The 24,275-nt window shown below is 40.6% G+C and overlaps 1 protein-coding gene across 1 annotated transcript in view; it reads right to left on the bottom strand.

The window, feature by feature from the left end:
* LOC125768546 (uncharacterized) overlaps positions 1 to 24,275 on the bottom strand; it is a 78,028-nt gene that overhangs the window by 22,490 nt on the left and 31,263 nt on the right. The window contains 7 exon segments of the mRNA XM_049436342.1: positions 228 to 386; positions 3,139 to 3,251; positions 4,472 to 4,522; positions 7,600 to 7,739; positions 21,000 to 21,146; positions 21,716 to 21,844; positions 22,043 to 22,237. Coding sequence (XP_049292299.1) covers positions 228 to 386; positions 3,139 to 3,251; positions 4,472 to 4,522; positions 7,600 to 7,739; positions 21,000 to 21,146; positions 21,716 to 21,844; positions 22,043 to 22,237 — 934 coding nt within the window.

The following is a 24,275-nucleotide window of genomic DNA, read 5'->3' on the forward strand; positions in this document are numbered from 1 at the left end:
AATAATGAAACAATTACGATACGATGCTGATGATCGACTAATCTAGGCGCACGGCAAAATCGAACCGGGCCAGTGATGGTGAAAACATGTGGCCCTCCGCCCCGCAAAATACGACCCGGGACCGTACCGAAAAAGCCGGAACGGCCAACATATAAACGGCCCCGAAAATGATGATGGAAAAAATGTGTATGCTGCCAGCTGAAAGGCGATTGCTTGCTTCTACTCACTTTCTTCCTCTACTTCGGTGGCACGGTTCTCAATTTCCGAGGTGCTCTTCTGGCGGCGGAGCAGCTTCTGCTTCACCTGACACTTTGGCAGCTGTGACGCACAGTCGGCATGCACGTTCACCTTGCAGATACGGCAGCGTAGCCCCTGTCGGGTGTGTCCTGATGGGGAAGAAAATGAAGCAAGAAAGAAAAAAAGAAACGGAAATGGATAATTTCATTAAATGTATCCACCACCGAGGGAGTTTTCAGGCGTGGCGTTCCACGGTTTTTGGGGGGGAAAATGTGGAATCAATTAAAAATGCTTTCGTTAGCTGAATAATTACGTTAAAATGACACCTGTAGACACACGGGTTTTTGCACACAATCGACTGTACTGTATGGCCATTATTTGCCATTACGCCATGTGCATGAGGAATCTGGGCCTTTGTGCATCAGGTGCACCTCTATAGTGGCGCTTGCCAAAGAACATAGAATGAAACGAGGGGACAAATGAAAAAAAAAAAACCTGACACAGCATAATAGAACAGCACAGAGTTCATCTTGCCATCTGCCGACTGGGAGTCGATGTGTGTTTCATGTCTAACCACTCATGGGAAAATGTTTGACATAATGCCAAGCACAGCACAGACCAGCCAACACCATTCGGTGCATCCCGTTGTGTATTTTATGTGTGTGCCGAGTCATCAGTGTCTGTTGTCGATGGTTTTGAAATGAGTCCCACCCAAAAACCATCGCAAAAAAAAAAAACAAAAATGAGTAGTGCTGACCTCGGCCATCGCAATCGTGCATAATTTATTCCGGCTACAACGGGGGGGGGAGGGGGGGGCCCCCGTTCAGTTCACTCGCCCATGACGGATCAATTCAACAGTAGTGTCCATAATTTGGAAATTAAATTATAATGCGCTTTGCTGTGAGCATACGGGGGGAGGGTGGTAACACTTTTCGGGCTCGGTTCTTTGGCTGCACGTACGTTTGAAATGGTACTGCACGTGGTACTGGACGTGTAAGCGATACATTGGGGTTTTTAAGGGAGATAGAACGAAGAACGATTTTTTTCACGAAGTTTCCTTTTAAAGTTGAAAATTGCGTGAAATGTAATTATGTTTCCTGATAGGGAATCGTTTCAGATGTATTATACAACGAGCGGGACGTGATAGTGGCGCCATTCTTCACACGACGCGACGGGTACCAAATCTCATCTGAGTCGTTTTCCCATGCTCGAAACTATTACCCAAACTATAAGAGTATAAAAGGTGATGGATAATGGATGGAAATATGGCGTTAGCAGTTAAAGAACTTCTGAAGTTGTATAGTACAGTGGATAACATAATTATATGCTTACTTTTATTTTTAGGGACAAAAGAAAAGATGAAGATATAGGTGTTCTGTTGCTTCAAATATTAGAATATTTTTTTTTATTCATAAGACAATAATACTTATCTTTTGAAATTTCATAAAAAAATCATACTTTAACGTACGAATGTTTGATTTTTGATTTGATATTTGATTGATTTTTTTATACCAGAATTTGATCAAACCTTAAATTGTGTTAAAACATTGTTATAAACAATTTTTCTAAACGACCATTGATGGCGTACCTTACAGAACACGAGCTGCAGGTAATTTAATAAAAAAAAACGTTTATGATGAAAAAATACACAACATTTCCCAGCGTATTCCTGACAATTGGAAAAAGGATAACCAGCCATTTTACTAAATAACTTAAAGAAATATATTTGCTATATTTGAATTGTCTTTACCTTACAAAGCAATTTGTGATGAATCAAATTGGAATGAGTTGAAGAGATCAATTCTTTCTTTCATTTTCAAAATACAAGCATTCGTATAGTTATGTTACGCACTGTACTATAATGTTACATAAGCAAAAGTATTTTTATGCTTGTAATAAAGTACATCTTACTGCTTCATTAATAATTATTAGTTTAATCTAAAAGGCATGCCTATTGCATCTTTAACTACTATAACAGGGAATCTTTTACCCTAACAGTGAACAGGGCAAAGTAACTTTAGTTCAAATGCAGTCCAAAAAAAAAACCTCAAACTCCTTCCTCCAAATCTAGGGAAATAGATTAAACCAAAATCGTTATGAAAGAAAAAAATGATACTTGTAATTGCTTGTTTATTTCCGTGCATGTAAGCTTCCGGTTTATTGATTTATGCAGCAGGCAACGTTATACTGCCTAAGAGCATAAACCTGTACCAGGAAGCAACGGTAAAACCGGCAAAACATGCCACGCTGTCACGATTGGTGGCACACGATTGTTAGGATTTGCTAAACTTTCCATACCGTTGGATGGATGAGGGGCCAAAGTGAATTATTTAACGATGAAGCTAAAACGACAAAACATGTCTCGGGGCCATCTTTTGCACACTGCCAGTCTTCATAAATGTAATGTGCCTCGCATACCGGTCCTCACCGAGTGGACCGAGTGGTTTCCAGACCGGTACCATTATTGGGAAGATGATTGAGTTCCGCATTTATAATGCAAAAGCAACGAGCATTCTATTGCACATGGTAAAACGACTTTCGGCTTCCGAACATGACGGTACCGAAATTGTCGTAGTTTCGTGTGCGCTATTTGGGCTTTTTTTGTTTTTTTCGGCCAAAAGTTATCTGTTCTATTTTTGGGGGGCGCCGATAGAGGCGAATGAAACAAAATAAAGCAAAAAAGAACAAAAAAAAAGAACAAGAACATGGCCCAATAAAGGCCTGGACAGCTGGCCACCCCGTATGCCTGAGATAGAGGATAAAGTTTTATTTCTCGATGGGATGAGCAACTGAAAAATTTCACCCGCACACCCTCAACACTCTCCGGAGGACAAGAGCGACAGCATTTGCTACCGTTTTGCTCGAAGAGAATCGATCGAACGTTATTGGTGGCGTACGTACCTCGTAGTACTTGCGAGCAGACGTCGCACGGTGTGATCTTTTTGTAGGTGTACTCCTGCAGATTGTGATTATCGGTGCCATCGAAGCGGATTTGTGCTCCATTACCGCTCTTCCTGTAAGGATTGTAGTAAAGATCGATATTAGTGAAATGTTTTCTAAGTACAAAGAAAAATCCATACGCCACTAAAACCATACGCCGCATATGTGCAAGTAGACATTCAGTTGTTAAATAAAAAGGCTTATATATGTATGCTGGTTTCTGCGTAACTCGGTGAGCCTTACAATGGGGGAAGTGTACACCTTTTTCAGCGGTAATAGTTGGTGGCAACGTTACTCTTGCATAGATGCGTTACGTGTAACGTTATGTGCACTCTCCAAATGCATTTTCGAAGGAAATTTTTCAATTTTTTACAAGAATGGAATTTTAATTCCACAAGCAAAACTCTTTTCCACACTTCTAGCTATATTGTGTTAAAATATATTCGAGCTCATTGGTTTAATTAAAAAAAAAAGATGTCAGTTAACCACCCCTTTTAAATACATTTTCCTACCAAAAACCATGTGTTAGAAACGCTCAAACGCATAAGGATTAAACGATAGAGAATAGTGATACGGTAGAGAAAGAAGCAATTTTGTTCAGCGAAATAAGAAAACAGATTGTCCAGGAATGGAAAGAAAACTGTGTTGTTGCCACACTAAATGTTGCCTTACTTGCTAAGCAAACTAATAAGCGAAACTAAATAGAAAGCGAAAAAGACAACGTTTTTTTATTATCTGCAGCTGCAATACATTGTAAAACACTTGAATAAATCTATCGTTTTCGATCTAACTGGTTTTCGCACATCTAAAGGGAAACTGGCATACTAAAGAATTGGTTTACTTAATTCAACCGTAACGGTGTCGAGTATTACTACCAGAAAGAGAGTTTGTTTTTGCAAGAGAGACTGTTAACTAGCCTAAGAAGAAGAAGTGGGGAGAAGTTCGCTCTGTACGCTAGTCGTGGAAAAAGCTAGTACACACGTTAGACTATTAACGTATCAAAGTTAAAACAAAAACTGGGTAGCACGGATGTTTGCTACTGTGCACAAAAAATGGCATTGTATGTATATGTAATACATCAAAACAGAACGCTATAATGTATACAATTCCTATTTGGTGGTTATATATGTGATAATATAAATATATTTATCTGTTCTTTTTTTTTGTTGGTTTACATATGAATCACACACTACGACAGCAAATGCAATATATAATATATATAGATATAGATATAGTTTATACAGCACGATACTTTGATATTATTTTGATTAATATCCGTATAAAATGTTGTTACCTCATAGTCAACACCGTTGACACTGCGTGGTACATTTGATTGGATTTGGTACTATATTTGTGTTTTTTTTTACCGAATATGCAATAAGTAATAGGAAGGCAATAAAGAAATCAAATGAAAGTTTTACGTTAACAACAAATCGTTATCACATCGTCAAATACACACACACACACATACACATGTATGATGTGTTAGTTATAATTGCGTGTTCTATAGAACAGACAGGACGGTGCCTATACTGGAAAAGAGGGTGGGTTTTTTGTTTTAAAAATTCTCGACAGGGTTTTTTTGCAGAAATTCTACGAATACTAACGAAAACAGGAATGGTTGAATGCGACTGTATTACTTGAGCTTTATCATTCACTGATGAGCTATATTAGACTCTAGTAGTTGAAAGCCTCAATGGAGTGGATGTATCTAGAGATGTGCAAAGTGAATAAGAGTGAGATAGTGAGTTGAAACGTTGTATTGAACGAACACTCACGACGAGGAGTTTTAGCGACTCTTTTTTCACTCACTCACTCACTCACTTACTCATGAGTGTAAGCATGTAGCCGTGGTGAGTCCGCCACTGCTCCTAAGGTTGATAAATTGATTTATTTTAATGCAAATTGGTTGAAATAAGTTTCTTTTCACTAAAATAATGCTTTAAATACAAAAAAGAATAAAAAACAATAAAAAAATAAAAAAATATAAAAGTTTGAAAATTTTCTAAGGCTATAGCCTTAGCTTTTTTTTGGAAATTTAGCTAAATTTATAAATTGATTTATATTAATGCGAATTGGTTGAAATAAGTTTCTTTTCACTCAAGTAATGCTTTAAATAAAAAAAGAATAAGAGATAATAAAAAAACTATAAATTTGCTAATCTTCTAAGCAGAGGCGAATTCCGTTTCATTTCCTTACCGATCAGACTAGCCCGCTTGTTCGCTCATGTAGGTTTGATAGGTGAGCAGAGCGAGCTGTATATTCATTTGGCTAGTTTGGATATTCCGTTTCAACTCATGTGTATCAAACGTTTTGTTTCAACTCATTTTCGTTTCAACTCACGCATTTACTATTTTTGCAACTCGACTTACCACGGCTACATGCTTACACTCATGAGTGAGTAAAATGACCGAACCTTAACTTATACGTTTATGCCGAGTTTTTTTATGACTCCGAAATGAGTCGTTAAACGAGCTGACTCCTAATAACGACTCATTCACTCTGAGTTGACTCACTAAAAAGAGTCAGCTAAAAAGAGAGCTGTCAGTTCCTTAGTTTCATAGAAGGTAGAGAGTTCCACTCAAAAAAAAAAAGAAACGAAGACGAAGATCATTCGCTGATATGTTGATTATCGTTTGGTTTGTTTTGGAGTTACAGAAGTTGTTTCAATATATTAGGTTCTTATTAGAAAAAAAAACAGAAAGAAAATGCAATTATAAGCATACTACAGTGGACTGCCATCGTGGAGACCGAAAACAATATTTGTTGGCGTTTAGTGTTCAATCAAGCGCTGTAAACGCAGACAAGGCGGGCAGTAATTTAAAGCAATTAAATTTACAAAGTAATTTAAAGCAACTCCGACTGAGGGAATATAAGTGTCCAAGTGCTGCTCACATGCATGAAATGAGAAGTTAATGTTAGAATTCCTATATTAAAGAAATATTACATTTATCGCAAAAGAAACATCTTAGGTAGATTGAAGCTTAGAGAGACTTCAATGTAGGTTCACCATTTTGAATTTATTTTTTTTCTCTTTACAAACACACACAAGGTGACGCGAAAAAAGCTAATATAAATAATGTTTTAAAAGCATTCCTTCCCATGAATGAAAGCCATTAGCAGCGTGGCAAATAATTCGTCTAATAATGCTTATCTTTCGCAAACCGTAACAATAGGAACTGAAAGTCATTGAACCAAATGCATGTCTTCTGCTCGTGCGAAGATAGTTGACAAGAGAGGTGATCACGACACCAACACCAAGCAACAACAACAACAAAAAAAGGAAACAAAACAACATGCCAATAGACACCATGTGCTGTGCGATCAAAGTGGTAGGCAGAAACCGGTTAATTCACAGCAGTTAGCAGCAGCAGCAGTAGCAGCAGCAGGAGATGAAAATTATGCCCCATTCGCTGACACAGATCCTTAAGGATCCTTGCCGACCATTATTATACTGGGTGGCGCGTTGTGCAGCGTTAGAAAATAGTAAAAGCAAGGTTATACTACGCCTTTTTTTGTTTGTTTGTTGTTGCTTTTGTATATCGCCAGCACACGTTCACGTCGGTGCGAAACGAAAGCGAATGATGATGCCCTGCAGACACAGTCGCATTCGTGAAGAAAGGCGGCGGTGGCAAACTACAACCATTTGCGCCACACGCCTTTGGGGATGGGAGATCGGAGGGGCTGGGAGGTGAGGTGGTGAGAGGGTGGGAGGTTCTCTTTGCCTAATGGATGGTTCCCGGTAATGAACCTGGACCCCGAGTTGCCTTGCCTGGGAGATTGAATGGTTTTTGCGCGATGGATTTCCGGTTGATGGAGTGAAGAAGAAAGGGGAAGGAAAGGTGATGAACAGATGGAAACGGGAGTGGAAGAGTTCTTTTAAAAGCGCCCGGTCGGCGTTAAAGAAAAGGTAGGACTGTTATAAAGGATTGAGGAAAACATGGCGTTCGGAAGGGGGTCGTTTTGGACAAGGCGTAGAGTAATTCGCGCAGAAGAAAATGGGTAAAAAGTCATCGGTCGTGGAGGTTCCGGGGTGAGGGCGTGGGAAGGACATTGGGAGGGGAATAAAACGTTAAGCGAACATAAAGCGAGCGATAAATGGTGAAGAAAGAGCTTGAAACTTAAGATATTGCACGAGTAGTTAGTTTGGATCGACGGGATGATTTGCACAGGAGCTTTTGGCGGGGTAAGCAAGCCTGAAAGGTTTTTTTTTGCTTGTTAAAGGTAGAAACAAAAAGATGAGGAACAGGTGGAACTTATCGTTAAACAATAGAAAGAGACATGGATTGGTGAAAAAAACAAAACAAAAAACACAAAAACAGAGGGATGGGGAAAACTTGGAGAGAAAACGTTCAGCTTGCTACTATTCAGCAAAAAAAATAAGTATACACACACACAGACCAAAAACGTAGTTCCACTTACCTATCGTTCGCCGAACCTGCCGGTTTCAGGCTACGGAACGCTTTTAGCCACTTAGTCTTCATTGAGGAAGAGCTAGAAGAAGACATTTTACGTTCACCGCGAGGTGAACCAGGATCTATTCTACCCAAAAATAACTCTTTCTGTAACGAGAAATAACAGCGAAAAAGTAGAAGAGGGAAAAGAAGAAAAAAGAATATGGAAAGATAATAAGAGAAAACAGGTTGATAATAAACAGGTTTTTTTTTCTCTAATGCCAACGCATGGCTTGTGTGTGTGTGTGTTGATCATGTAAGTGTTATTGATGTTATTGGTGAAATTTTTAAGTTTATTACTTCCAACTAACTACAAAACCACGATCATCACTAGTGGACGTATCAGACGATCGGTGTATTAGTGTGTGTTGAGTAACTGTATGTTGGTGTGTGTTTCTAGTGAAAACAGACTAGATCTATCCATACATTGGGCTATGATTTCTATGGAAACTCGTTTCATGGTGATTAAAAATGTATCCACTAGCTAAACAGCGGGCAAGAAAAATGCTACTAATCTAGAATTGGCCATGGAAAACTATTAGCAGCAGCAGTAGTAGTAGTGGTAGTACAGAGAGGTGGTTTGTAAAGAGATGGTAACAAGAAGGCTAAGGCTAAGTAGAGAAAAAACAACGTGGAAAAGTAATGGTAACAAACACAACATCGTTCAAGGCACTTCCAAAATCGGCTGCTAAAACAAACAAAACGGAAGACTAAAAGCTAAGGGCCGATTGCGCTAGTGCTTTTTCAGGAAAATAAATAGTACATAAATACTACACCTAGATAGGTGAGGCAACGTTGTTTGAGTGGCATGGCAGTGATGGGGGATGACGCCGTTTGTAGTAGAGTAGCGGAAGAAGCAGCGGGCATATATATATGTTATTGCTAAGAAAATGGATTGCATCCAATCATGTGTTGAAGTGGGCATCACATACACACACACACACACCGACCGAGCGCATGATGTGGCAATGCAATTCGTTCGCCCGTGTTTTCGCTTTGCAAATGCAGCAAGCGCCATTTTATATGTGGGACACAAGTTGGTAAAATCCCAGGCATAACTATTATGGTTCTAGTTTTATTCAGGTCAAGTGCTCTCTATCCGATCTGCTGCAGCTCTGGTGCTGGGGTGTTTTTTTCTTCTTCTCTCATTTCTGTCCTTCAACCCCCGCTCCCAACCCAACTGACTGGATCGCGTACTACTCTCACGATCATATGAGTGTGTGCAGCGAGTCAGTTTCAACGATTCCCCTTCGGGTCACCCGTACCTCCCCAAAACCTTTGGTGAAAGGTTTTGTGACGAGCTTTCATGCGTGATGTTCTTCAAGCGATGAAATGCTCTAATAAATCATCGCCCCAGTAAATGGGCGCGAGCAACTAAGGGTGCTGCGTCGAGTGCTTTCCCGTGGTCCATCTTTTCTTTCTCGGTGAGTTGTGAGGGTGATGGGTCAACATTTATAAAACAAGCACTTGGCGAGGAAATGGCGAAAGAAAAGAACACAGAAGATGGGATGTTGGGAAACTCAAACAAAAATTTTCACCATCCACCATACATCCAATTTGTGTGTGTGTGTGTGTTGTTGCTAGCGACTTTTATCGACTCCTAGTCCGCCTGGTGACTCTGGTTCCCAGGCGGTTATCAAAAGCGAAGTTCTTTTAGCCCGTGCAAGAATCATCGCTTTTCCCTTAGGGATGGTGAATGATGCGAAGGAGAGGAGTGGTGAGTATGGTCCCTCTATTCACTTTCTACGGGACGACCCTTTGAATGCTGGAACGACCTTGCTGAGGTTGACCGCAAAGGAACTTTTTTTTCTACTTCCCTCCCCTTTTTTGCATCCCATTCGGAGGTCTTCTCCATATGATTCCCCACCACCAATGGAATTCCAACGAGCTCATCATCATGGCCGCTACTTGACGTTCTTTTGTGTCGCTAACGAACCGACTACTTATGCGTCCCTAATGCTTCCCAGCTGGTACTGAATTGGTTAGACCATGGGATGCCTCCCACGCACGACCGCACGTACAGACAGAGAGCAGATGGTACCCCACACACACACACACAGACACACATGCTTGAAATGTTTTCATTCGGCAGGTGTTAGAACACACAAAAGCCCTCGGAAATCGGAAGCCACCCCGTACTTTCGGCCCCCGGGGGTACACCATTTTGATTTGAAGCTGCCTGTTGCTGATGCGAGGTTTGTGTTGCTGAGCAGAAATGACACTTCTGCTGAAGCAGGAAAGCTTTCACGTCGATGCGAACGACGGGTTTGCTGCTGTGGGGGGCGGAGGGTGGAAAAACTCGAAAGTCATTGTCAGCTTCAATGGTGCTTTTCTGAGGAGAGCGTTGTTAATTATATTGATCCCTCTTGTCATAGGAAAACGCAAAAAGATTACACTCCATGCTACGCTTCTGCTGTAGAACTTTCCTTTCCTTTCTTCCGTGTTTCGTAAAACGCAACTGTATAACGAGGAGAGGTGAAAGATCATTAAACTATTCGAAAAGAGATCATTGGGATGACAAATACCTCGTTGCGAAGCGTGGAATGGTGCTGTCGGGCGTAACGGCGTTTTGTTAACGCGTATAATCAACTTCGGATGCACGGGACAAATGATGAGATGGGTATTATTTGTTACCTTTCTTTTGTTAAATTTTAGTAACTTCGTACTATAGGTACGAGACTGTACGCTGGTGGGAAAACAGTATACAGACAGAACTACTTTAGTCTTTTCTTGTGAAAATTTATAATACAGTGTATCCCAGATTTTTGTTTTACAGTTTCTTTAATATTATTGACATTTTTCCAAACATTTTTTAGAATTTGTCGCATACTTTAGTAACTCCCAGATATTTTGAAATGCGTTCCGATGTTTTTCGTTTGACGATTTCCCAATGAGAGTTTTCCAATTTTCTTCTGGTTGGAGTATTTTTTTCGAACAAATTTTAAGGACAAGGATCGTTTCTCAAGGGCAATATAAACGTCAGGTTGGACTTATTGAAAGAATTTGGAGTTCATTTATAAATATATTTGAACAATATATGACCCCAACATAACTAAATTAGTAATAACTTGAGGGAAATCTTTATTCATGGGTTTAGTTAAAAACACCGACAGATCTGCATTACTCTAAACTATTAAAATATTACCTCAATAAAAAATAAAAATAGTATTCAATGTTATGTTTCTACTGAACATTTGCTAAATACAACCAACATATCTCCAGTATATCTAGACGATACTGTATCAATGACGTAATTTAGTGGAAAACTATTTTTATAAGTATTCCGACAAATTCAAAAAAAAATATTGGGACACTTTCGCAAATATATAGGAAACCGTTCGAAGCCCTTCGAAGCTAAGGGATAACATGTTGGTTAACCAGAAAAAAAAGACTCATTCAATCATTACCTAATTAGACATCATGGAAACTTTCTTTCACAGTTGATAATATCAGTGTCGTTAAAAGGCAAAAGGAGTAGAGACTTTTCTTGAGGAACGAACAATACTTTACGAGTTTGCCATTAACATGTACTGAAGCAAAGGTTTTTTTGCGTGTCATTAAATGAATGAAAAATGCAACACCAGGAAGCAATTGAAACGATGATCCATTTGGTCACTAAACGACAAAAAGGAAATGAAACGTTGAGTCAGAATGAACTTATTTCAATCATGCGACCAAATCTAATATCTTAAGCAACTAGAACTTCACCAAAAAAACCGCCGCTCATGGCTTTTGTCGACCAATGCTAATTGGGATACGAGAAGCCTGGTCAAATGTGGATTTGAATGATGAAAAGAAAAACAAACATACAACCTAAAAGAGTCCTGATGATGTCACTAGCAAGTGACACACACTAGGAGCCGAGCGAAGCTAACGCAGAATAACGTTCAGAGTTATGAAAAGTTGTATTTGCTTGATTTCAGCATGAGTAGATTTGAAAGGAGTATTGTGAGCTGTTAGGATATAGTTCGTACCCTGTTTGACGAGATTAAAAATGGAAGCATAAATGGAAGATGGTTATTCAGCATGACATGTTATGCATTGCATACTGTAAAATAGATTGCGAAAGTGTCGCTGCATCTCCAAAGTAAAATGACAAACAGTTAGTTCCCGTCTAAAAGTGATGGGAAGTTTGTTGCCGTAAAAAATCATATTGCAACATTTTCAGACAGTCAAAACTTCATGTTGTTTCATGAAGTTCTTGCAACGGCTGCTGCTTCAAAAAAAACAATTCAAGAATAGCTTATGTTTGATAAACATGCCCTGAAAATAATTTCTTTATTAAATGTCTCAAAGGCTTAGGAAAATTGTGAATTAGTGTTTTAAAAATTATGTATCTAAAAACGTATTTTATGTCAATTATTTCGTTAGAAATTGAAAACTTTTACTGTTCCCTATCATAACCAAACCAGCACACGATACAAAGACTTTAAAGTAAAGCCTTTTAATCGGAAATTAAGCAAAGCAAAAGGTGTATTTTCCTAACACCGAATAAAGCTAAGCTCTACCAGGGGAAACATGGAAACAAACAACCATCAAGAGTACATTCGAGGAAACCCCTTTTGTGTGTGTGGTTCGGTTTCTCCGCACCTAATGGTGTTCGTTATAATACAATTTTGCTTCAATTAATTGCTGTGCAAAGAATGATGTACTTTGCAAAACATTAGCCGATTGCTTTATTTGCACAAAGGTTACGGATTTTAATAACCACCGAATCGAATGACTTCTTATCGAATTCGAATAAATACTCGAAGGTTTGTGGGACCATGAAACCCCTCATTAATAAGTTAAGTTTTCAGCGGTTGAAATTTTATGCTTTACATCATCGTAATTATATTTTCCCCCCGTCTATTTGGGGTTGTGGGAAGATGCTTTAAAAGCTTCTTGCTGTTGTTTTTTTTTTGTTTTGTTTGTTCGTTCTTCTAGGGATCTGCTTTTATAATTAGCCTTTCATTCAACACTGCACCAGTAGTTGGTATCTCGCTATATATCCTGCGGAATATAACCCAATTACAGTGTATTTATGTACCCCGGTAGTCCGGTGTCGATGGATCGAGAATTTTGCTGGGAGTGCTGTAAATTTATTTTAAAATGGCACTTGAACTGAAATTGACCCAAATTGAACGCGGAAAGTTTTCCCCGGAAGTGTCCCCGCAGAGGAAATAATTAATGGTGTACCAAAGGCTATGTTTTGCCCTTTCCTTGGAAGAGCTAGAAGTTATGGTTTGTTTTGTTTATATGCAAATTGTGCAATATTGGTATTGTAATAGTGAAGTTTGGTTATAAACCTTCATTGGTTTAAAATATTACCATATACTAATAAACAAAATCTTAAAGAAAACCCATAGTAATGTTGCGCAAAATGAAGAATTGCTTTTTAATATCTTTGACTGAAAACTTTTTTGTATTTTTTCTGTGTTGCTGATCGGTTGATTACATTACTAATTTTCATTGTTTGGCCATGCAAATGCATTTAAAAATGATTTCATTGGTCGAAAAATAAGGCATACAAATTTTGTATCATATCAAATATAGTTGAGAAGGAAAAGCTACTGAATTTCTGCTAAATATCGTGCATAGAACTTAATGCTACCGCAATGAGAGTTTTATTTTTCGTGCGATAGCTCCATCCTTCAGCATGGCAAATAATCAAATTTGAAATATTATTTGTTGATAGCATTTCAACATTCCGCTTGCGGTTAGTACAAGACAAGTACACAGTTTTGAGAATATTTTCCAGATAGAAACAAACCAAAAACACGCTACTTCTATGGTTGCAGTAACAAAATCATAAGCATAAACATAACTTTGATTTGAGACGTTTTCGAATTAGGTTTAAAATGCTACGGTTAAAGAACGTTCGTAAAGGCAAGCAAATTTCGTTATGCGAACAAAATGCCTCGAGCACGGTACCGTTGTAATACATTGGCATACAAAAAAAGGCAAATGCTTCATCGAACGAACCGAATGCGAACTTCAGTACCAGAACGGAAGGGAAGTAAAAGGATAAAATAGGGTAGCCAAACCAAAAACAAAAAAAAAACTAAATGAAAGAGAAAAACAGAGCGAGAGAGCGAGAAACGGAGAACAGAACTAATGAAAACTAATTTACCAATCCGCAAGTGCTGAAGTGCATCCTGCAATCGTAAGATGCTAGGAGCGTGAAACAATCGCATAGTGTGCGAGAGACGGCTGTAAAAGACAAAGGACCCTGCAGCGGGATGAAGGTGTGTGTATGCCCGGGCAAGCGTTAAGGCGATGGTGAGCTGCTGCCGCTGTTGCTGCTGCTACTACTGAAGGCTGGGCCGACGTCAATCGTGGCACCAGGGTCCATTCGGGTCCATTTGCAGCCGTTCGAAACTAGCATCCGTGGCTTTGAAGCCGGGCACGGAAAAAGGTGGACCGACACCGGCACCCAATCGGTCTAAAGGTGGAACCGTGGACCTGGTTCGGTAAATAGGTATGTGTTTGTATGTGTGTGTGTGTGTGTGTGTGTACATGTAAGTTTGGTCATCGATTTTCGCCCCACCAGTCAACCACACGCGGATGCCATCGAACACAAGACCCAGTGGTCGGTGGGTGATGGAATGGAGACGATGAGAGAGAAGAATAGATAAAGTGTGATTTAGTGCAGATGTACGCGGGCAACAGAAACTTGTTAAGGGGGGATGGCTGGAGAGTACTGGGTAGATAAAACAAAACACAATAGCTTAGCAGAGCAGACGGAAGGCAGCGACAGATAGACGGAAAGGGAAAGAGAGAGAGCCATGAGCTATGTAATAGGACGAAGAATTAAACAAAAAAAGAGAAGAAACAAACAATCTGAATACAACACAAGACAGCGAAATGGCTAGATCATGAGCAAAGCAAAATAAAAGAACGACCCAGAGCAGTGCCATTACAGGGTTTTCCAGTGGAAGTGAAAGAATTGGGATCGTTTTTGGATTCGTTTCGAGTTGAAATGAATATTCGAGGAAGATGTGGAATTTTGCCTTCTATCGGACTCTGTGAATGTGTACAAAATAGTAAACCCTGTTTTAGAAAGTTTAAGTTAATAGTGACAGAGTCCGAGCCATTTCTGGACTCTGTTCAAGTTGAAGTTGAATATTACTCGAGAATGCTTTTAACAGAAAAAAATTCCTTCTTGCAGAGAGCAAAGAATTTTTTATTTATCTCGGCACCTATTAGTTCAACTTAGATATCAACGTTGTAACTTGAACTCTTAATATTTCAGAACATTATTTTCCTTTGATATTCATCGTCAGAATTTCGGAGTAACTGAATTGACTCGGCACACCACACATGCATTCTTTTGAGTGTCTTTTTTCGTAGTGTGACCGATCAATTTGATCATCGGGCACGTTGTCTGTTGTCTAAACAGAAATAGATAATGATTAGCTCCTCAACTGTGTAGTCCAACAAAAAGGCCACACTAAGTCTCTATGTGGGAGAACTTGATTAATTTTTACGATCACTTTTGCTTCTGCTCTTCCATACAATGTTTCAAAATTGCTACTTTTTCAACAGTAATTCTTGGAAACAGAATAGATTTTTTGAGTTTAAGTGGTCAAGTTAGAACCTAAACCTTAATCTGAACAGAATCCATTTTCGCTTAGAAAAGTTCAAGAAAGTGGGAACGATCCCAGATCTAGCTCGGCACTATCTAGCTCAAATTAAACAGAATCCAGGATAGCAAGTTGCAGGAATCCAGGATAGCAAGTTGCTTTGTCTTTTAAACACAAAAACCCTGTCAGTAAAATATTAATTCCATGTTATCGGCTATACACGACTTTTTTACAAATACGCCGAAATTTTAAGTTATTAAAGATTTTACGCAACATCAATTTCATCTTGCAATTAGTCGAGAAAGGTGGCAAAAAATCCACATCTTTAACACCCTAGTTTACTTCAACTTCTCGAAATGCACTTTTCCAGAAACTGCTCCCATTTTCTTTCTAAAAAAATGGAAAAACTCCCAAAAACCCCTGCCAGGAGCGACGAAACAAAAACAGAAACGAGCGATGGTTGCGATGCGCGCCATGCCACGGAAACAATAGAGCAAGAAACGATACACACATCGGGCGTGAAACAGATCCAAACTGATGGGATGGGGTTCGCGTGCAAGCGTGCAGCAAGAAGGCACACGATAGAACGAATCGATCGATCGAGGTTTTTGGGGAAGAAGAAAAAAAGAAGAAGAAAAAGAAGAAAAACATACAAACACACACACACACACACGTACAGGGGGTTGTTAGCGTAATGTAGGGTGGTGGAAACTTACAACACGATAACGGATCGCTATCAGGCCCATTTGGTGGACAGTGAGCCAAACGCCAAACCAGAGATACCCGCAAGCGCAACCAACGATCCCCCGTACTGTTTTTTTTTTCGTTGCTGTTGTTGTTGTTGTTGTTGCTGTACAATATATATGTGTGCGTGTGTGTGTGGGTGTGAGTGTGCGTATGTGTGCGCTTTTGTTAGTGCTGGTTGACAGTGGTCCAAAATGCTGACTGCTTCAGGGCAGCATGCGTCAGTTTTGTTTGTTTTGCACGCTGAAACTTGTGTTTTTTTTGTTGTTGGATTTGTTTAACTTTCTGATTTTCTGATCAAACCCGGAGAAAAATGGCCGGTTGCGTGTGTGTGTGTTTTTTTTTGTCTGCTACACCGAAACACGGATGTTAGTGCGTCAAATGTTGCACACTGTTCGTCGCTAATTTATTTTCTACTTTTATTCTTACTTAACACAAAACAACTCTTGTGCAGTTGAGTGAAAGGATAAAGCTTGAAAAGAATGAACCTACGAGCTCATTTTCAACCCCTTTTCGGCAGAGGAAATCAGGATGATAATAGGGGTGGAAATTGGTTGACAAACTATTCACCACACTGTCACCGGGTGCCTTTCTGTCACTGTCACACCCCTTCCGTTTGCCGCCGGTACTATTGGTTGTCGCTTGGGTTAGGTTTGTCGTGTACGTGTGAATGTTTAATATTCCACCTCAAAGTTATCTCTCAGTGTGTAATGTGGACCGGATTTTCGAAGAAGCCTGTCGGGCGGTACTGTTTGTGCCCGGGAACATATCACAACAGAATCGAGCGAGATTGGAAAGTAAAAACCCCTCTCCCCCTCGGGTGGAAAGAAAAAAACGAACTGTTTTGTGTGTGTGTGTAGCCGCTGGTGGACGATGCATAACAGTCCCAAAAAATGGATTCGCTCGGGAAAGGATAATTGATGATATTTCATTACACTCACGCACTTTTGCTATTTGTTTTTCTTCGGTTTCGTTTCGGTTCCACTCTCGTGTACCTTTTTGGGGGGGGGAATTTTTTTTCTTGCTCTCTCTCTTGCTGGCTGTTTTCACGATCGCTTTTTATTTATACACCTGCTGCTGCTTCTGCTTTTGTTGTGCCGCGTAATCGCGCTCCGCACTGACCGGAAAGTCAGTTATCTGGTGTTATGTCAGGATAACGTGAAGAATTCGCTTGACTCAATCCCCCGAAATTCATCCAATCGATCATGAATCACACCTGATGAACCACCATTGTAACACCACTGATAAGAGCTATCGGGTTGTTTTCACACAGACACACGCACACACACATACACCTCACTATTCGGCACACACGGGAAGTACAAAACAAAACAACGGCGGAAGCTTCACTCCGGCTTTTCGTTCTATTCGCGGGTAAAAGCAGGTGGGAAGAGCTTTTTTCTCTCTTCTGCAACACTATTTGGCCCTACGGGATTTGGCCTCTTTGGTTGGTACACATTTGTTTGCTTTTCGACACACACACACACTGGTTACGGAGTGTAAGGAGATGCTGTTTTTTCTTTGTGCACACGTTTAACGTTTACTATCACAATGAGGTTTTGTTTGAAATTATCGCTTAACTATCGCTTTTGCTCACCACAAGGCGGCTCGTGTAACAATTGTGTCCGGGAAGCAGTGGGGTAATATATTTTGCAATAAATACCTATCAAACCGTATTACCATAACTACATGTAACGGGGTTGTGCAGCATGTTGCCCTTTTTTGTTGCGTTTTTGTTTTTGTTCTGCACCCAAAAGCGTTCGTGCGTTTGAAACGCCGAAAAAATTTGTTTTATCAGCTAAATGTTATGGATTTTTTTTGCTAATTTTTTTTTGTGGTGTATGGGTATGTCCTGTTTTGCAATTGTATAATAATTGGTAATCGGCTAACAGGCTAACTAGTGCGCGACCGACGGGCATTTCCCCGGAGTCGACCCCTGGACCCTGGAAGCTTTGTTCCGCAAGCTTGACGATGCTAGGCGGAAGGGTCTTTGCCCACAAAACAAACTTGTCGCGTTGCCCAAAGAATAGTCTTCGAATGCAGTAAAATTGTTATTTCCGCTCGATTAGCTAATAAATATATACACCGACACGCGCACACATACAAGCGGGACACTTTTCCGACACGCACGCACACACACGTGCTCTGTCACAGATGTTCTCTTCTGTACGCGTAGGAAGAGCCACGGATCACACACGCGCGCATTTTACACGATATCACAATAATTGTATGTAAAATTGGTAAACCGGTCTTTTTTTTCGATGTTGGTAAGGTTAGGTGCAGTTACAATTTATCTCACCATTAACCACCATTACACGATGGCGATGGATATCCGCCTGGAGCTCGTGTCGTAGGCAAAGTGCACTGCCAATCAAACCGCTAACGCTAAACCGTACGTATCGCGTCCTTCGACACACATACACACAACAACCAACAAAAAAACATCAACTGACAACTTACGACGCCCGAACGTTGACATATGCGGTCGAAACGGAGAAACTGCCGAAATCGAATCGTCGTTGGCGAGTCCAATCAAAACCCTAACCTCGTACCGCTTCACTCCGGGTGAATCCTTGTGTGTGTGTGTGTGTGGGTGTGAGAGTTCGCCTTGTCTCGCCTTGGTTCGTTTGTTTGTTATCAGGCGTGAAAAATCATCAGCCATTCGGGCCGACTTTCGCCAGCACCACAGGATGTCTTTGTTGGGTTAGCAAATCGCTAACCATCCAGCCCACGCGCGCCAGTTCGTCCGGTGCGCCAACGTTCACGCGTAATAGGGTACGGCAGCTGTAACAGACACCTTAGCAACACCATCCGATGCACAAAGGGGGAGGGTGGACGCCACGCATTGAAGCCCCACGGGCGACAGGCGGTACGAGATCCAGCAACGAAAAAGCACGAATGCAGCCCAGTAACTGACAACTGTGGGGACACTCTCCCAGCCCGGAGCCAATGGCGTTTACGCGGAAGGTTTTTTTTCTTCTCTGCTTTCACGTAATACAGCTGAGGCACTTCACCGACGTTTGGAAAAAAAACAACACTGTCCACGGAAAACTCCGATGCAACACCTCCGGTGCAACAACTCCGGAGTCCCGGAGTCCCGGAGTACAAGGCTAGCAACCGTTTTCGGGCTGCTGTCTGGTTCGCGACCTGGTTGCAAATGCCAGCACCACACAGGCACGGGGAAGAAAGAACAGAAAAAAACTCTCGAGAACAGGTGATAGGACACCACCGGGCCTACTGGCAGCAACAGCAGTGGCAGCAGCAGCAGTAGAAGCGATAGAGAGCTTTCGCTCGGCTGGTCGCTCGAAACTGACCGACCGATATCGAAGTATCGGGCTGCTCGCCATATCCTGTGCTCGGTTCGGTCCCGTTTTTGCATCTGTATTGGTGCAAGCTTTCAAGCAAAACGAACATCGACAGTGCACATGCGCACCGGTGTACTATTTTCGGCGGTGTTTCCACACGGCACGGGCATTTACAATGGCATTCGAGCACGGTGCCGTGTGGCCACGCCGTTCACCAGTACGCACGTGTGTGTGTGGGTGTGTTTATATTGTGAGTTCGGGCCACGGACACGTTTTCTGAATGAAACATTCCCTGATCCTGGGGGTTGTGCAATATTGATAAGTAAGCAACGGGCAAGGTACGAAAGATTGCCCATCCAATCAAACATGAACGGTAAACCAGAACAGTAGAACCAACCAGCCAGAGCTAGCAGCAACATCAATGGGTGCCACGGTTTCTCGCCTCAGAACGGCGTACGAAGCAAAGTGGTAGGTGGCAAAAAAGTTAAAACATCTTTGCTCGATTCTGTGTTCGAAGGAAGAGATCAATTTTCGGGTGGCAATTTACTAATGGCAATAGAAGAATCGTTGCCACATTACATCTTTCGGTGCATGTTTGCCGTTCCGGCATCTTAGTGGAATGGTAGCGAGAGTGAAGCGTTTTTCAAAATTTCCCCACAGACGAAACCGGTATTGATTTGTTGCGGTATGTGCGGTAATTTAAAACTAGCGTTGAAAGTATTTTAACAACAAGGTTTCGAAAGCAATAAAAAAACGCATTGTGATGAATAATATTGTAGTTGCTAGTTTAAAATAAAACCGTTTCAAATGGAGGCGCCTAGTGTAATGGAGGCGCCTGGTGGGGTTTAACCGTCTGATGTAATGAAGACGCCTGGTACCTCACATAAGGTTTCGATAGTGTAAGTAATTAAAATTTATTAGAACTTAAATATTTTGAAAAGAAATTTAGTGCTGTTATCATTAAAACTGTTTTAAATTGGTTAATTTGTTTCACATTCATTTGTAAATATGTTTAAGTTTTGTTTGTTAAACGCCTAATATTACATCATACTAATACTAATAACTTGTGTTATGTACCATAGAATTTGTGTTACACTTTAAGAATTGTTAGAAGGAAATGCGTAATAAAGCTGTTTTAAATTTAGTTTAGTATAATTATTTTAGTGAAGAAATGTTTAGATATATCGTAAATCGATAATTATTTTAACAGGAAAAACAGTTACTATAAAAAAGAGTCCACTCTTCATAAGACAAGTTTAATATTTTCTTTAATAAATTAAAAGAAGTCTAGATTTTTCTCTATTTAATTAACTCCACCATTCAAAATGACCGTTATATGCGTGCGATTCAGCAAATGGAGCTTTCATTCATGCTCCAAACCAAACGCCATTTGAAAGCTTCTAGCATTGAAATATTTCACCATGAAAAGTTTCCATCCACTAGCTCTAGCCCAATGAATAAATGATTTTCAAGTTTCTTTCCATACAACGTTTCAACTATGCAATAAATGTGTGAATGTGATGTGTTGGAAAATGGTGTGTAAGTTGGAATAAATCAAGTTTGCTCAATGTTACGAAAAAGCTCAACACCGTACAACGTACGCCCTACACTAGTAAAATAACACTCAATAATGAAAAGTTAATCTATTGGATTTTTTTTTCTCAAAATACTATACAGTAATGAAGCTATTGCACGTTGGAATAATTCAATATACGCTAGTATAAATAGGAAGCTATTGGGAAAAAACCTCTCACCTGGGCACGAACTGCAGCGAGATGGATCTGTTTCGCGCGTACGTCGAATTTTTTCATCGAGATATCCTCCTGAATCTCGTTCGCTTTACTGTACAGCTGGCCCTCGATGCCTCTGATCTGTGTACGAACTAAAGCGTCTACAGAATCCTACAGAAACGGATGCAAACAATCGGTAACAGAAGAGAAAAAAGAAACAACCATAAATTCAATGGAGGCGCATCTACGTCTACCTTTAAAAATAAAATTAAAAAAAACACACGCCATAATACGGTCACAGCTATTGAGCATGTATTGGGGAAAATTGAACACGAGCAAAAACATAAAAATATATATTTAAAAAGTTTTTAACGACACATACACACAGTAGGTACGGTTCCAGCGAAAGAGGAACCAACGGATCACAAAAAAATAACAAAATTGGATAGCACAAGAGCTAAAATTAATTAAGCGAAAAAACACAACACAACGTTAACAATCCACAGACAACACACAAAAACACAATGGGCGAACGTGTACACGGTAGAATGACTGACTTTTCTTCCACCATTCCAGCTATCAGCACCGGTGCAGTGCAAACACAATCAGACGTATCTCAACTAGGTGGATGATGGTTATTTTTTTTTTGTTTTTAGAGAAAACTTGAGCCACGGTCTCGGACGGTGGTTGGACATGCAAGTAAGCGGACAAGAAACTGGACAGATGCAAGCCCTACCAACCTGTAGTTGTTTGATTTGAATTTCTAATTCCTGTGACTCGCGTCTCAACGCTTCCAGCGAGGGGCGCACTTGTATCGTTGCACCTTTGTCGACGACAAGCTCATCCTTGAACACTGGCAGCATCGGATCCTGTAGGGAAATGGTAATAAAAAGCAAAAAAAAAACAAAGGCGAAACAGAGAAACGCCATCACAGCTCGGTCAGTCATAATTGTGGGAATTTGGTTTCCAATTCCAATTAAATAAGGCTGCTTTGCTGGGAAGCAACCGTGGAGACATTCCGGTGGTTTGTACCACCTTTTGCGGACAGTTTTTGCCCGGCTACCTACCCCACCATAGTCCGGCATATCTTCCGCTTCGTTCGCTGCATTTGCAGACTGCGGCGGTGCAAATGCTTTGCGTGGAATCCGCTGCATGGTTTGCGGTACCGGAAGTGTGCGCACGAAGTACCCAAGATCGAGTGCCGGTGAAACGTTCTTGCACTGCACGGCCAATCCATCGTAGCGTTTCGCCTGTTCGGCTGCCTGGAAAATTGCAATACAGAAAGGAAGTATGAGGAAGTTTGTTTAAAAAGGGAAGCGAGTGTGTAAGAGAGAGAGAGAGATAGAGAGAGAGCGGAAATAATGCCATAAGCAAACTGACACCGTAAGATGTCAAGCACACGCTCCATGTTTCGTACGGTGGGTGGAAGGTGTCAATGACAACGAAATTCTTCACCCAGGGTTTTAAACATTAAACAAGTCGCATTTCGTTAGAATCAACAACACTTCAGGCGAGCGGTAGAATTACTTGAGCATCTTCTAGTGGAGACCTTGTTATATTCTGTACGCCGGCGTCCGTTTCCGTTTCACCAGTGAAGAAGTGATGTGATGTTGAGGAAACACATTATTGAATAAGAATAAAGAAACTTTTTCCTGGTTGTTTGTTGTGTGTCAAAATTTTCATTCATCTCTGTTCGAGTTTCATTTCATCTTGGAATGGTGAAGATAAGTTTTTAAGTCATATAACTTAGTCATATATCTATAGTCAGTAACTTAAAGTTTAATATACTTATGTTTACAACATTTTCCGGAACATAAAACTGTTTTTAAAGCACACTGTTTTTTCCCCTTCTAACCATGGACACAGACACACCGACTTGAAGAAGCTGTACACAACCATAACGACAGCATCTTGAGTGCTTTCCCTGTTTAGGCCGCAAAGGTAATTGGCAAGAGTTTTATCAGGGAATTTAACGACTTCCGAGCGCGTTTATCGTTCGGTTGATCGACAAACGATTTTCACACTATGTGAAGTTAATGGAATGGCAAATGCTGATGCTTCTTGTGCCTTGTGCCGGTTTTGCGACAGTTTGAAGCGAACAACGTTGTTACGGCTCCAGTCCATCCTACCTACTGCTACGGTCGGGCGTGTTGTGGCCGAACCCGATTCCTTGTAGTGATGGGAACTCTGGCATCTTCTTCGACTCTGGAGTTGTTAAACCGAATTCGATTCCAAAAATATCCGGAGTTGAGTCAGGATTCCATTATGGAGGTATCTTCGGGGTCAACTTCTTATAACTCCGGGGCCGAAGTCGGAGTTGAATTCGGTCGAATTCGTTGCCGATTCCGGTGTTAACTACTCTGTCGATTTCAGACACCGGAATCCACAACAAAACGTTTTTGATTTTTTTTTACCTAGTTTTACCAAGATTTTCTTGTAGTTTTCTTCACATTTTCGGGCAATTTTCTATCTGTTTTTGCGTAGTTTCATTTAAAAGATTTCTTCAAGATTTTGAAGAAGAATTTGTGGGATTTTTTTTTTTCTAATTGAAATTGAATGTATATTATCCTCGTGTATCCACAGTTTTCACTGATAGTTACATAGTTTTTACTTGTCATTCTTCAACAGGTATTGAGTATCAATGTTTCGCAACCTTCATTTTTGTCGATGACTTTATTTAAACAGTTTTCGAAGAAAATTTCTTCTACTCAGGAAAAATATATATTTTACCCATCACTAGATCTGCCAAGCGCGAGACAGAGCCACAACTCATCAATCGAAACAACCAAGTAAAGCGTTCCGCTGCGAACTATCCTGCCTGTCGGGGAGGTTCGTATTTTTGAAGGCACAACTTTCAAAACCCCCCCCGGGTGACAAATATTGATACTGAAATTTAATTGGATTTTTCACTGCACTTTTGGCTACCACTTTCGGGCGCACCGACCGTAACAATATAAGTGAAGCGACGAAATTGATGGAGTTATTTCGGTGTGGCTTTTTACCCTCCCTCCCTCGATGTTGGAATTCAACTTTTCGTGATTTTTTTTGCTTTAGTCTTGCTCCCCTTCCTCCCCAAAATCGAGTTGGCAGCTTCATTAAAGACGGAAATTGCCCACCCGAATGGTGAATCAGACGGGTGGTTGTGTTTAAATTTTTCACAGCACGCTGCCTGCTGTTCGTGGCCACACGGTTCAGCAGGTGAATAATACAAATAGAATCCTCATTAGCGATTCGATGCTTTTGTTCCGTCGCTCATTAATTACCCAGCGCGCTTTTAACGATCGTTACGATCTCCCAGCG

The sequence above is a fragment of the Anopheles funestus genome, chromosome 3RL (assembly GCF_943734845.2).
Source record: "Anopheles funestus chromosome 3RL, idAnoFuneDA-416_04, whole genome shotgun sequence".
Lineage (NCBI taxonomy): Eukaryota > Metazoa > Arthropoda > Insecta > Diptera > Culicidae > Anopheles > Anopheles funestus.